At 43.2% G+C, this 14,843-nt stretch overlaps 2 protein-coding genes and 1 pseudogene across 5 annotated transcripts in view; 1 reads left to right on the forward strand and 2 right to left on the reverse strand.

Moving 5' to 3' along the window:
- The window catches only part of LOC149467665 (uncharacterized), a 325,880-nt gene extending 322,754 nt beyond the window's left edge, over nucleotides 1-3,126 (forward strand). For all 4 annotated transcript variants that reach the window (XR_016311875.1, XR_016311878.1, XM_089671286.1 and 1 more), the window contains one exon: nucleotides 2,769-3,126. The gene's annotated coding sequence lies outside the window, so the exon portion shown is untranslated. The remainder of the gene's footprint in view (nucleotides 1-2,768) is intronic.
- Nucleotides 1-14,843, reverse strand: part of AQR (aquarius intron-binding spliceosomal factor) — a 144,416-nt gene that overhangs the window by 117,878 nt on the left and 11,695 nt on the right. The window contains exons 5-10 of the mRNA XM_089671280.1: nucleotides 10,577-10,697; nucleotides 6,387-6,530; nucleotides 3,804-3,872; nucleotides 3,542-3,642; nucleotides 3,254-3,330; nucleotides 1,832-1,896 (exon numbers count right to left, since the gene is read on the reverse strand). Coding sequence (XP_089527406.1) covers nucleotides 1,832-1,896; nucleotides 3,254-3,330; nucleotides 3,542-3,642; nucleotides 3,804-3,872; nucleotides 6,387-6,530; nucleotides 10,577-10,697 — 577 coding nt within the window. The remainder of the gene's footprint in view (nucleotides 1-1,831; nucleotides 1,897-3,253; nucleotides 3,331-3,541; nucleotides 3,643-3,803; nucleotides 3,873-6,386; nucleotides 6,531-10,576; nucleotides 10,698-14,843) is intronic.
- On the reverse strand, nucleotides 13,630-14,666 carry LOC149467669 (uncharacterized; annotated as a pseudogene).

The following is a 14,843-nucleotide window of genomic DNA, read 5'->3' on the forward strand; positions in this document are numbered from 1 at the left end:
ACATCCAGAATAGGACAGACATCTTCATTTGGCTTGGGAACCGCAAACAGGCTGGAATAGAAGCCCAGACACTACTCCCCTTTTCAGCACAGGCATGAGGACCCCCTAAAGACAACAGCCTTTCCAGAGCTGCACAGCAAACTGCTCCAAAACACAAAAATGGAGGGGAAAGCAGTGAAACTCTAGCTTGTAAGCTCTCGACACCACATGGCAGACTGAGTTGTTTGTGACTTCCCCAGCTCAGAAGACCGCCACGGCCAATAGACAGCCCCCCCTTCCAGGCAGGGCAATAGCCAGAGGTCCCCATATCTTACATTCCGCCTCTATGGGGTACTGTTGAGCGAATCACTTTGGGGTTGACACACCTTCTCTTGGCGAGTCCGAATTGGATATAGAACTTTCTGCAAAGGTGGATGCACAGGAAAAGATTTAAGATTCTTAGGCGACCTCCAGGATTCAAATCCAGTGACTTTCAGAAAAGGACTCCGAATTTATTTGCACCAGGAGGCCACTATGTTCTTTTGCATGTAAAACAGTCCTGGATATTGAGCCTTCTCCTGAGAAGACTCATCCAAAGAGGATTCCCGATCCTCAATGGCTTCCTCCTCATTCTTCCACAAAAAGGAGGAAGAGAAGGAGAGCACCCATGTTCCAGGCATTCAACACCAGTAAAGACCCTGGAAGCTGGTCAATCAAACCAGAAATGGCTGCTGATAGTTAGTCCCTAGACAAGAACCAGAGGACTGTGTCCCTGAAGCAGTGGAAAATACAAGGTAAGAGATTCAGAGCTCAGATGGCCCTTAAAAGTCATCATGACAAACTAAGCACAGAATCCCCCCTACCTGATGGAGGATTTTGAGAGCCCACCCCATTGTCCTCCCTACCCCACCCCAGCCCTCTGTCTGCGAATGCCATGGCTTGTGGCCACCCAGCTGAGAGGAGTGTGCGCCAATTGTCAGATACCTATGTGGCAAGTCACCGTGTTGCAAAACGTATCCCATTACTTGGGGAAGCACCAGAAATCCTACTGAAGGCTGCTGTTCTGTAGCTGTGCTGGAGCTATGTAGGACTACTAAGTTGCCATTTGCACGTGTCCATTGCCCAAAGAACCCAAAATGACACCCGTGTGATCACTAGGGAACTGCCACACGTGTTCCACATACAGAGGGACAGCTGCAAAGTCAGAGGCCAACTCTTCAGCCCACAAAGCAGGGACCAGACACCCCTACACTGCCTTGGACCTGAAAAGCACTCTGCCTGCAAGGTCACTGGTTACTAGGTACCCCACAGATTGTTGCCCACAACCATAACCGCCGTCCCCACTCTTGCATGAGAGGTCCAGTTACTATCCCTCAGGGTTCTAGGTGACTGATCTGAAATAAACCTTTTCCTTCCCCAGTAGGGGTGTGCAGAACAGGCCATGAAACCAGAAGTCGAATGCCCACTAAAAAGAATCTTCAGAAAGACTTCACAGGCACATCCATCACCTAAGCACACAAGCAAAATACTGATGCTTAGCTGAGCTGGGGAGTTATGCCTGAGCAGGAAAGTCTGCCTTTTTTAGGTCAGTGTACATTCAACGGAGAGTGGCAGAATAATCTAGGTAGTCATAATATGATGACACCCTGTGTCCTGTGATGTACACTTATTATTATTATTATACAGTATTTATATAGCGCCAAAAGGTTTGCTCAGAGCTGTACATTATAGTGGGGAACGGTACATGAGACAATACAGTAACAAAACAATACACGAGGGGTTCGAGGGCCCTGCTCTTTCAAGCTTACAATCTAGGAATTAAGAAACAGTATTCAAAAAAAAAAAAAAGTACCTCTAAATCAATCATAAGTTCTATAAAGCGTTCACAATAGTGGATTTTTTCCAAACAAGCAGGACCTGCAAAATAAACAGAAACCACATCTCAGCATCCGATAAACATACCCAAATACTTTGATATTATGATCTATCCCAAAGGCAAAAAGGGAGGGAGGAGGGGGGAGGGAGGGGGGGAGGGAGGGAGGGAGGGGGGAGGGAGGGAGGGAGGGGAGAGAGGGAGGGAGGGAGAGAGGGAGGGAGGGAGGAGGAGCTCATGGGGCTCAGGTAAGTATTGGGGATACGGGGGATTTTTGGCTGCTGCAGACAGAAGATTTTTACATAGAATACATGAAGGTAAAAAACCTGGAGACTTTAGAACCACTTTAATGCTGCTCTTAGTTTAGTGCCCCCCCCAGTGTGTTCTCTTGATCCTGCAGGTGTATCCATCCATCCATCCAGTGTTTCTACCCTGGTCTGAGGTTCCCTGTTGTGAGACTGTCCACAGGAAGTCCATACTATGTGACAAGCCTGATTTTAACATAATGTGAGTTGCCATTTGTCTTTTCACTACAATAAATATGTTAATATGATACACTCATATTGCACCCTGCTGTTCTGATCACTTCATATAAAGTCCTGTCAAAAGAAAAGGGAGCTATGTGTTGCAACAAAATGTGCACCACCCCCTGGCACATGCCTCTGCAGCTCAAAACAACAGCAGTTTGGGCTGCAGAGCAGTGTGAATGGGCCCTTAGTGTTAGCAACAAATAACCTTAGAATTACTGTTCTTCTTATTGTTCCTCACTCACATGTGAACACCGATATGAGACATGTAGTACAATCATCGTTTTCGTAAGTAGCTGTACCCAAGACATGTATTTACATAAGTGCATATACGTGGGGAAATGTTTTAAATAGTTTTTTTATTTTAGATTTTTATTTATTTCTTTTAGCACAGCAGCAAGGAAAGGGCAGCTGTGAACCAGGGAACACACGCCACTTCCAGGAGGATCAGTGAACAATTGTTTGACAAACTCCCTCTGCTTTACCCAGCAACTCCCACAATGCCTGTCCCAGGCCCACAGGAGAGACAGTGAAGCCCAAGATACAAGGCAAGCCTGTAGAACTGATCGGACTGGATCGGATCTGGAGCAACCCATATCACTTCCAACAGAAAGTCAACTGAGAAAATACACACACATTCCTTAGTGTATGTAAATGCCACCACTATTGCTGACATAAGCCTTAAATCAATCACCACAAAAGGGTTAAAGGGATAGAACATATTAAAATTTGCGTGTATTGCACAGATGTATTGTAGACGTTTTTCTTTTTTCTTTTGTCCTGAAAAACTTTAAAAGCCAGACACACACGCACACCATGTCATCCAGCTCAACCCAGAATCACATTTTATTTCCTCTAAAAAGTTGGGAGTTACCTGTTGCTTGAATTGATCCAAGCACAGACAAGAACTTCTGAATAAGCTTCCACAGAAATATTCTTTCCTGCTTGGCCCTGCAGAGATCAAGAGATATAGGACACTGAAGTCAATACACAAGAAACAAAAAGGACTCTGAAAGTCTCTTCTTACTAATCATATACTATTGATAATGGTAATTCCAAAATTCTATGCTATAGGAACAGTATGCATTTAAATTTAATAAAGGTTGACAGGGTTACAAAACAAACTATTTCCAGGTTTATTAAATTTGCATATAATACATACATATCTTGTGCCTTCAGGTCCATCTTGTCATCATTCTTCCTAATGAGGTTCCAGAACTTCCTCAACTTTTGGGTCTTTTTTAGTTCCTGCTCCAGACGAGCCTAGAATTAAGATGTCAGTGGTCAGTGCAAAGCGGCAATAACTTCATGTACAGGTTTTCACCTACATGTAAACATTCCATGAAATGCATAAAATGTCCACTAACATTCTTGGCCACTATCAAACTATTTTCAAATAAATGACTTAAGGTATGAAAGCATACCGGCTGCAGACAGGACCACATGGGCAATGATATGAGCTGCTGAATTTGTCCACGAATTAGGTCAACCTCCTGCAAAAGAATAGGACATCTGATGATAATCTGGTCTGACAGAAACTTCAAAAAGCAGAGATCTTAAAAGGAAAGCAATTTAAAGAAAACACATCAGGTTTATTTACAATTCCCTCTAAAGATATACTGATGCCTAGTTAACATGGGCAAAACGATAGCAAAAAAAGAAAAAAATCCAATTCTCATAGAGTAATAGATCATGTAGCAATCATATCGGCAGTATTTATACCCCCTAGCCTACTGGGTACAGACTAGTAACAATCAACTTAGAATCTAAAGATACAAAATAACCCAATTCCTCAGCAACAATATATTTGCCTTGTTACAATATAATCTGTGGCAGAGAGGGGATTAGAAAATAGCTCAGTTACATTTAAGCATTTTCTCAAATGCAAATTCCTCTCCCTTTAAGTGGTGTTACGAAACAGATATGGTTACCACCAAAAGCCCTTTTCAGTTGTTCTTCCAAAAACCCAGCATTACGTACAAATTCATACAAAAAACTAGGCAGGTGAGGTGTTTGTTTCAACCTAAACCAAAAAGTTGAGCTTGGTTGATCAAATATCAGTAAGTAAACTATTTTGTCTTGAAATCTGCTTTCATACTGGCTAAGATAGTTTAATTATCACCCAATGTGTGAAATGGTGTTTTTGTGGTGTACTTCTATGCAGTACTATGAATGAATCAAACAGTTGTCGACAGAGAAATAATGGAACCAAATATACTTTGTTTTAGATTGAAAATATATATATATATATACACACACATACATATAGTTAGGTCCATATATATTTGGACACAGGCACAATTTTAGTTTTTTTCAAGTATTTACCAAAACACATTCAAGCTATAGCTATAGTTATATAATGGATATCGGCTGAAAGTGCACATGCTCAGGTTTAATTTGAGGGTATGTACATGCAAATTGGAGGAAGGGTTTTGGGATTACAGCTCTTAAGAGTAGCCATTTCCCCTTTTTCAAGGGACCAAAAGTAATTGGACAATTGAATCAAATGCTATTTCATGGCCAGGTGTGGGCTACTCCATTATTTCTTCATCAATTAAGCAAGTAAAAGGTCTGGAGTAAATTCTAAATGTGGTATTTGCATTTGGAATCTATTGCTGTGAACCTACATCATGCGTTCAAAGGAGCTGTCTATTCTAGTGAAAAAGATCATTGTAAGGCTTCAAAAATGAAACAAATCCATCAGTGAGATTGCAGCAACATTAGGAGTGACCACATCAACAGTTTGGTACATTCTGAGGAAAGAAGAACGCACTGGTGAGCTCAGCAACATTAAAAGGCATGGACATTCACAGAAGACAACAGTGGTGGATGATCGCAAGATCCTCTCTATGGTAAAGAAAAACCCATTCACATCATCCAGACAAGTGAAGAACACTCCCCAGGATGTGGACTTATCATTGCCAAAGCCTACAATCAAGAGAAGATTTCACGAGAGCAAATACAGAGGGTTCACCAAAAGGCGTAAACCATTTCATAAACCTGAAGAATAGAAAAGCCAGATTAGACTTTACCAAAAAACATCTAAAAAAGCCAGACCAGTTCTGGAAAAGCATTCTTTGGACTGATGAAACTAAGATTAATCTGTAACAGAATGAGGGGAAGAAAAGTGTGGAGAAGGCTTGGAACAGCTCATGATCCAAAGCACACAATGTCATCTGTAACACATGGTGGAGCCAGTGCGATGGCATGGGCATGTATGGCTTCCAGTGGCACTGGGTCATTGGTGTTTACTGATGATGTGACAGAAGCAGCCGGATGAATTCTGCAGTGTTTAGAAATTTACAATCAGCCCAGATTCAGCTAAATGTAGCAACGTTGACTGGACGGTGCTTCACAAAACAGATGAATAATGATCCAAAGCACAGTGCAAAAGCAGCCCAGGAGCTTTTGAAGGAAAAGAAGTGGAATATTCTGCAATGGCCGAGTCAATCACCTGATCTCAACCTAATTGAGCACGCATTTCACTTGCTGAATGCAAAACTAAAGGCAGAAAGACCCACAAAGAAAGAACTGAAGACAGCTGCAGTTAGAGCCTGGCAAAGCATCAGAAAGGAGGAATCCCAGTCTTTGGTAATGTCCATGGGTTCCAGACTTCAGGCAGTCATTGACAGTAAAGGATTCTCAACAAAATATCAAAAATAATCATTTTATTTATGATTATATTCGTTTGTCCAATTACTTTTGGTCCTCTGAAAAAGGGGGGGATGGCTACTCTTAAGAGCTGTAAATCCTAAACCCTCACTCCAATATGAATGTACATACCCTCTAATTAAACATTAGTGTGCGCACTTTCAGTCCATATCCATTATATAACTATAGCTTGAATATGTTTTGGTAAATACCTGAAAAAAACTAAAATTGTGCCTGTGTCCAAATATATATGGACCTAACTATGTCTATCTATATATAAATAATTTAGTATTTATTTTTTGTCTTTAACAGTAAACTAAAACATATGTAACTCAATATAATGTATAGGCAGTTACTAGGCTGTTGAAGCAGTGATCCAGAAAAAGGAGAAGAATTGTGCGCTCTTGTAATGTGTAATCACTTTTTGATTCTTCAGCCACTGATGCCTCCATTATACTCTTGAAGAAGAAGGGGAAGTGTTCTGGCTTCTTCTTGAAAGTCTAAAAATTGCACAAAACGATTAAACAAAATTCAAGATCCACCATAGTTTTCTCTTGAAGAAACATGAATCAATGCATTATCTAACTGTTTGACCTCTTAACTTGCAGCCTAAAATCATTTGAAGGGGCAAACAAACTTATGTTTACAAGGCAGGTGCCCATCTGTTGTTACATCAAAACTGGGCCATAGAGCAGGGGTGTCCCTAGGGTTGTTGTGACCCGCTGCGATAACACTTGGCGACACCCCCTCCCGAGTCTGATCCATTATGCTCCCCAATCCGCAGATCCGATCCATCATGCGGGGATCGTCAGCATGAAACCCATAAGGGGGTGACACTGGACCCGCTCCACAAAAAGGTAAGTTGTAAAGAGAGCAGACGATTCCTGCAGGATGGATCGGATCTGCGGATTGGGGAGCGTACTGGATCGGACTCCGATCCATTATGCTCCCCAATCCGCAGATCCGATCCATCCTGCGGGGATCGTTGGCTTGCTTTACAACTTACTTTTCCATGGAGTAGGTCCTGTGTCACTCCGTGCGGTAGGTGTCACACGGTGCGGCCTAGGGACGCCACTGCCATAGAGCACTAACTTTCTGTAGATTCATGGACAAGCCTTGAAATATATGAGAGCTAAGTATAGTCAAGTCCCCTATTAAAAGTTGAATTTTTTTTTATTGGCTGTTGTATGGTCAGCTAGATGGGAACCGGCTGCTTACAAGATAAAGACAAGGACCCCTATGCAAGATCTCTTTAGAAGTTCCAGCATGGTTGTAGACTGTGCTGCAAGATCAAACACTATTTCCAGCCAAAGCTACTTATTTTACTTTTGGAAAGAGTACAAGACATGCAACCTCATTTAGGTCTTAGTGACAAGTACTAAACCTTTTCCATTTTATCTAAGACTATAAAAATGGATCTGGGCTTTAAAGCAACCCTGCCACTGAACATTCAAGCAGAAATAAACACGTTACCTGTAAAAATATAGCAAATACTTACCTCTCCAGCTGCTATGATGAAAATGAATCAGCAACTGAGGTCTCTTCAGAAACCAACATTTCGAAGTATGTTGACCACCTCTGCACTCACCGATTCCTCCCAATGAACCCTACATTACTACAGGACACAGTAGTGATGTAGAGGTTATTGGAAAGAACCAATGAGCACACAGTTGGACATGAGAGACACTCCTAGAAATTTTTTTTTGAATGACTAAGCAGCATTTTCCCCTTGTCACAGCAGTATGGGTGGCAGACTATCTTCACTCTAGGGAACATGTGCATCCCCTCTTGGATTTTTAGGGACAGAGTCGCTATAAGATAAAAAGCACAGATGGGTCAACCTAAATGAACCTATAGGTTTGTCAATGAACATCAATTTCAATGCCTGAAATGCTTTCTCCTACTATAATGTTAAAGATTAAATCCACATGTAGTCTCAAAGAAAAATAAACAAACTACACTAAATTACCATTTTTTTTATTTAGTTAGGAAGAATTTTAAGCACTTCCAGTTATGGTAAGTATGCCCTATACCTCATACCAGTCAAACTGTCTATAGAGTGGGCCCCAACTAATTCTATATACGATTCTTTAAGTTTGAGCAAACGTTTGACAGATTTTAGAGCTGCTTTAAGATGTAGAGTGACAGCTAAATCTCTCACACTCAACTCAAACTGTATAAAGGAAGACAAACTAGTGTTGTGCCTAACCACTTGTCCTCCACCCTATAGCAGAAGTACTGCTACAGGCTGGCAGGGCTGCGCAAAATCACATATATATATGTACACATGTGATTAGCCTGGCGGTTAGAGATGTCAATCATCAGGTCCCGGCCAGCGATTCCCAGCCGCACTCTGAGATCGCCAGGTAAAGCAGACAGGGGAGAGACTTGTGTAAACAACTCAGGTCTCTCTCCTGTCAGAATCCACATGCTGACAGGCACAAAATAGAATGTCTCCCTAGTAAAACACAGCACACAGTAAAAAGATGCACGGCAATCACCGGGCGCCAGCGAGTAATCACTGGCAGAGACCCGGTGATTTACAGCCACGGCCGGCGGCGCTGGTAGGGGGTGTGTGTGCCCCTTGCCCGGAAATGCGAATTCGCATATATATGTGATTTTGCACACCTGTGCCAACCTGTAGCAGTACTTCTGCTATAGGGCGGATGGGAAGCGGTTAAAGCAGCTCATCTTAACCACTTGAGTCCCCAGGCCCTTTCCCCCCCTGATCCCCTCAATCTCTAGACTAGTCTCGGTCCCACACATTAAGTCTTTTAGAAGTTATAGCTTACCCTAACATAATTTATATTACTTTTTTGGTTTGGGGGGCACTTTACTATAATTTTTACTACTGCAATCTTTATGTATTTTTAAATTAAAACAAAATGTTAAATAAAAAACATGTCATACTTACCTGCTCTGTGCAGAGGTTTTGCACAAAGCAGCCCTGATCCTGCTCTTCTCAGGTCCCCCGCTGGGCCTCCTGCCTCCTCCCTGCCAATGAGGGCCCCCGGGGCACTTGTGCGTGCTCACTCCCGAGCTGCCACTGTGTCACCACACTCCCTCCTCACTGGTTGTGAGCCATTTGCTCACGCTGCTATTTCTCAGCCAATAAAGAGAGAGAGAAACCCAGGAGAGCTTCTGCTCACAGACATCAGGCGGACTTCAATGCATGAAACTAAAGACTTTCAACTTTAAAATAACATCACATTAGTGTAACTTATGTAATATGGCGGGACAGTAAAGCTCAATGTGAATGAAACTTTTATTTTAGAGAGATTTATTTCCTTTTTAAAGCTGGGAGTTTAGTCCCTGTGACTGAGATTTCAGTGTTTTTGTGTAGATTTAAGACACAGGTACACCATCCAGGCCTGCTGCCAGAAGCTTGTAAAAGCTGCTACGTCTGGACGCTGTGCCAAGTTGTACTAATGTTTAGGGTTACATGCACCCAGGGCTGAATGTCATTGGGTGTTTACAGTCCTGAAAGATAATACCACTCTGTACAGCATCTCGCTCCATTCACAACGGCAGCTTTCAGCCTGTTACAGACTATGAGAGGCTACAGACAGCAGGACTGGATGCTTCAGCATGTGTCTCCCGGCGCACTAAAACATTGGGATTGGCCACACACAGGCAAAATGCCTAGTGTAAATGTAGCCTAAGTCAGGTTGACAAGTTTACACACTAGCACAACAGCAACTTTTGCGATTCCTAAAATTTCAAATGACATTGCATTCACTTAAATGGGCATTTGATCTCTCAACAGCGAACGCAAATATAAACCAGACCATCACTGATGTGACCCTGGGGATTCATTTTGGGAGAGAACATTTTTTTATTTAGATTGGTAATCTATTGCTGCAGGAAGATGATGGACAGAGATGAAACAACTCTGCCTAAACCACCAAGATCAGAGTTAGTGATGTGACGTCACTTCCATTCTGATATAAAAACAATGCAGAAGCATGGTGTTCACACCGATCTGCTACAGGTGCTCCTGTAGAGTGCTTAGTAGCAAGACCGGAACCCCAGGTGCTGAATAGATCACTAACAGCTGGTAGTTCCAGCACTAATACCAGTGGGGGACATAAAAACTGCTGAGACAAGGTGCGATCACAACAAGGTAGTTGGGACAGTTCTGGGATGAATAGCTGCTATCCCTGCACCATTTTAAAATAGCTCTAGGGATTCGATTGATTAATTTATAAAATATTGTAAGTCATCAATACTAGCTGTCTAACAAAACAAATAGTATTCTTAAGAACTGGCACATTTTCCTCTGGTCTAGCCCCAGCACTTCAACAATCAGCCTGCCTGCAGAAAATAGGTTTATCCTGTCCTCTCTCATGGGAGAGACAAGGAAGGACGACAGCTGCTTCTCTAATTAGATAAATTGGTCATAAAGCTACTGATCCCTGATGTACATTAGTTTTATTCTTATTGCCATACATCTCCCAAACTGCCATGCCTACTCCAGTGTTCATGTTCCTCAAATGGCTAAAATACTATATATAGTACAAGCTACAAAACTAAATGAAGGTCCTACCTCCCAAGCAGGAACGTTTTCACGGAACTTTTCATTCACCATACAGCAAATAGACATCACATAGGCTTTACTAGACACCTCTGCTGAGTAATTCACCCACAAGTAGTTCTCAAGGTACTGGCTATATCAAATGAAAAGAAAAAAATGGCTTACAATACCCATTCAGACACAGGTTTATGCAAGCCCAAAGGTCTTCACATTGGGCCAAAGCTTCACAGTGACACAAGAAAAGTTTAAATAACTAGCATACAGTTTTGCAGTTACTGGGTGCTACACCAGTACATCTTGGATAAATAACTTTTTATATGTTAGTCAGATGTAAATATACCATTTCTTAAATTTTGAAAAACAGTTGAGTTATTAAAGATAATCTTTCCTTCAAGAAACATGGAGGCTGCCGTTGTTAACGTCTCTTCTCTAAGAGTTTGTTGCTCAGCAGGCACAATGATCTAATGGCTTCAACATCTTTAATCACTGACCCAAAACAAGTATGAAAATAATGACTTCTGGCTTTACTGTGGCAGTCCCAAAGTACAGTGGGCATAGAAAATAATCACCCCCTATAAATCAATCACATTTTGTTGCTTTGCAGCCTGAAATGAAGACAGACACAGTTTTTGTTTTAGCAAGTTGTATTTACACTTAAATCATCCAAGTGAAAGACATAGCGCCAGAAAAAAATAAAAACAAATTCAAAAACAGAATCACCAAGTTGGAAAAAGGATCACCCCCTTGTGTCAGTAATTTGTTGAACCATCTTTTGCTTTAATTACAGACTTTAGTCTGTTGCAGGGGCGGACTGACAACTTATGGGGCCCCCGGGCAATAGGGGATCATGGGGCCCGTGTCCTTGCCCAAACTCAAAAAAGCCTATGAAAAAGGTAACAGGGGCATCTCATGGGGCCCCCTACTGACCCCGTGCCCTCGGGCAGTGCCAGAATTTCCAAATGGTCAGTCCGCCCCTGGTCTGTTGGGATAAGTCTCTACTAACTTTTCACATCTAGACAAAAAACAACCGTTAGACTTAACGGTAAAGGCATTTCTACGAACCTTCCAGGATGGCACATCAGAGAGGAGAGGCTCCTCCCTACAGGAAACGCAATCAATTTACAGCTGTTATAAGTCTCCTCTCTTCCCCTTGCCCTCCAGTGTGTAAAAGTAATTACCGAAACCGATCCACAAGGGGAATAATTATACATAGGCACTTACAACTTTTCAAAGATTTCTCTCCCCCCATAGGGTGGGAAGTAGTTCTGCTATCCTGGAAGGGTCATAGAAATGTCACTACCGGTAAGTCTAATGGTCGTTTTTCTCCTATCATCTTCCAGGATGGCACATCTGAGAGAATAATCAAATAACCGCAGGCCTACCTTAGGGTGGGACCACAGTCTGCAGCACCTTCCGGCCGAAGGCTAAGTCGTAATGCAACAGTACATCAATCCGATAATGTGTTAAGAAGGTGTCTTGACTGGACCAGGTGGCTGAACTGCGAATCTGTTCCCTGGAGACCCCAGAATGTGGCCATAGCCCTGGTTGAATGAACTTTTACTGTCGCTGGTGCAGAGATCCCCGAATGCTCATAAGCTAAGGTAATAGCTTGTCTGATCCACCTTGAGACCGAAGCCTTAGAGCCTTGAAGTCCGTTTCTTGGTCCAGCATAAGAAATTAACAGATGGTCAGGCGTCCTAAAAATTTCGGCCCTATGCAAATAAGTGAGGAGACACCTCTGCACATCAATACAGTGGAATTTCTCTTCTTTTACATTTCTGGGATTGTCACAGAAGGAAGGCAAAATTATTTCCTGTGTTCTATTAATAAAGAAGCTACCTTAGGCAGATACATCGGATCTGGCCTAAGGGTGACCATATCTGGCAGGATGAACAAAAAGGGTTCTTTGACCAACAAATTTCGTAGGTCTCCAACTCTTCTAGCTGTGGTGACAGACAACAAAAAAAACATCCAAAACAAAGGCATTATTCCCTATTGGTTTAAAAGGGTGCTTTGATAAGGTTTCTAGCACTCTGGTTAGATCCCATAGCGGAAACCTCTCTTTTGCAGCTGGGGTAGCTCTCTCCCTGGCCACCAAAAACCGCTTAACTAAAGGTTCTCTAGCTAATCTAGCATCAAGAAAAACTGAAAGTGCAGCAATTTGTACTCAAAGGGTGCTAACTGCCACCACTTTTTCAACATCATCCTGGAGAAACGCCATGATTATTGGAATAGAGGTAGAGGATACCTCTTTTGGTTTGCACCAAGCACAAAAGATTTCCCATACTTTCACGTAAATTTTCCTAGTTACAGGTTTTCTGCTTAGGAGGGTGTCTATAACTCTGTCCAAACAACCCTTAATCTTCAGGTTCTGGTTCTCACTAGCTAGGCTGTCGATTGGAAGAATTCCAGCTTGGGGTGAAGCACCGGGCCCTAAAGAAGATGATCTGGAAGGATCGGAAGCCTCCAAAGCAGAGCTACTGACAGGGTTTTAGGGACGCAAACTACGCTCTCCTTGGCCATCAAGGTGCAATCAGGAAGAGGTGGCCCAATGACTGGCTGAGCTTCTGGAGAACCCGCAGGATTAATGCTGAGGGAAGGTGAGAGGCATATGCTGGCATGAACCGCCAGATCTGCGACAAAGCATCTAGGTTTTGGCTTGTTCCGGCTCCAGAGATTTGTGTGAACTGGGTAAATATTCTCCATGGAAAATCTTTTGTACTCCAAGAATTTGTTCAGGTTTCTGAGGTTTATAATTAGTTGGTATTTTCCAGAAGGTTTGCAAACAATGTATGTGTGGCGTGGGAATAAAATCCCTGGTATTGTTGGCTCTTTGGTACAGGCACTATCACCAGCTGTTCAGCCATTGCCTGAACTCCTTCCAGGAGAGCTTCCCACTTTAAAGCATCCCGAGCAAGGTGGGTTAAGGTGATCATTGGTGAGGGCCTTGCCGAGAACTCCAGGCGACAGCCTTCTCGTATTAGCTGGCAGATGTAGGCACTGTCTAAGAATTTCTCACACTGGGAGGCAAAACGTGACAGGTGGCCCCCTACCTGATCCTGGTCTCACTTTGTTTCTTTGGTGTTGGCACCTGGGTAAGAATACAGAAAATTGCCCCTTTGCCTTCCTCTGCCATAACCACACTTCTTAATTTCCCTCTTGGCTCTCTGCTGGTTCTGCTCTGGAGGGCCACAAAAAAATGTCTTATACTTCTCCCTCTTTAGCTTAACTGTAAATTTATGCCCCTTCTCCAAGGACCTGGACAACACATTGTCCAACCATGGGCCAAAAAGCAGAGAGCCTTCAAAGGGAGGGCCACACAGTTTACCTTTCAAAGTGACGCGACCTTCCCATGCTTTAACCCAGATAGCCCTTCTGGTTGAATTAATGAATGCGGCTGTTTTGGCCGAGGCCTTAAGTGATTCGACCACAGCATCTACCAGGTAAGCAGAGAGGGAATCTAGCACCTAATCTGACTTGGCCCCCTGCGACAGGTGTTTGGTCAGTCTTTCCATCCAGAAGTTTGTATTCCTGACAATGCAGGTTGCTGCCAGAGCTGGTACCAGGGCAGATGTGTTAGCATCCCATGCCTTCCTTAGGAGGGATTCAAACCTTTGTCCATCAGATCCTTTATGCTCCCTGAATCATCAAAGGAGAGGTCATACCTCTTGGTAACCTGTGACATTGCAGCATCCAACTTAGGGAGCTTAAAGAATTTAGCTTCGTCCTCCTCTTTGAAAAGGAACCTTCTCTTCCAAGTCTTAAGTCTGACCATTCTCCTTTCCGGATCCTGCCATTCTTGTAGGATAAAATCCTTTAAGGATTGGTGGTAGGTGAGCACCCTTAACTAAACCTCTATACATTTTGTCCTGTGCTGAGGTCTCTATGGGGGTTCCAGGGATCTCTTCAGTGGGGTAGACAGCCTGAAGGAGCCCCTCCAAATCTTCCATCAGAAGAAGGTGGCTACCAGGCTTAACTCCTCACCTGCCTCAGTACCCAGATCTAGATCCACCTCCTCCCCCGAGCTGTGGTCTGATTTAGGCTGACTATCCAGCTCTCCCTTACTCTCCTTCTCATCCCTGACTTGGGCCAGAGGAAGCATCTGGGAAGACGGGACAAATACACTGGGGCCGCCTCTGGAGTTAAGACTTTCCTGCGAAGACGGGCCTTCTTTAGGGGTTAGCTCCTCTGGGGTTAGGCCCTGCGGCTGTGACACCGAAGTTCAGAAGGAATGGATCGTGGCTACCACCTTCACTTGCATAGATGCTAGGAAATCTTT

The sequence above is a fragment of the Staurois parvus genome, unplaced genomic scaffold (assembly GCF_062004578.1).
Source record: "Staurois parvus isolate SC_StPar_1 unplaced genomic scaffold, SC_StPar_1.0 ptg000104l, whole genome shotgun sequence".
NCBI lineage: Eukaryota > Metazoa > Chordata > Amphibia > Anura > Ranidae > Staurois > Staurois parvus.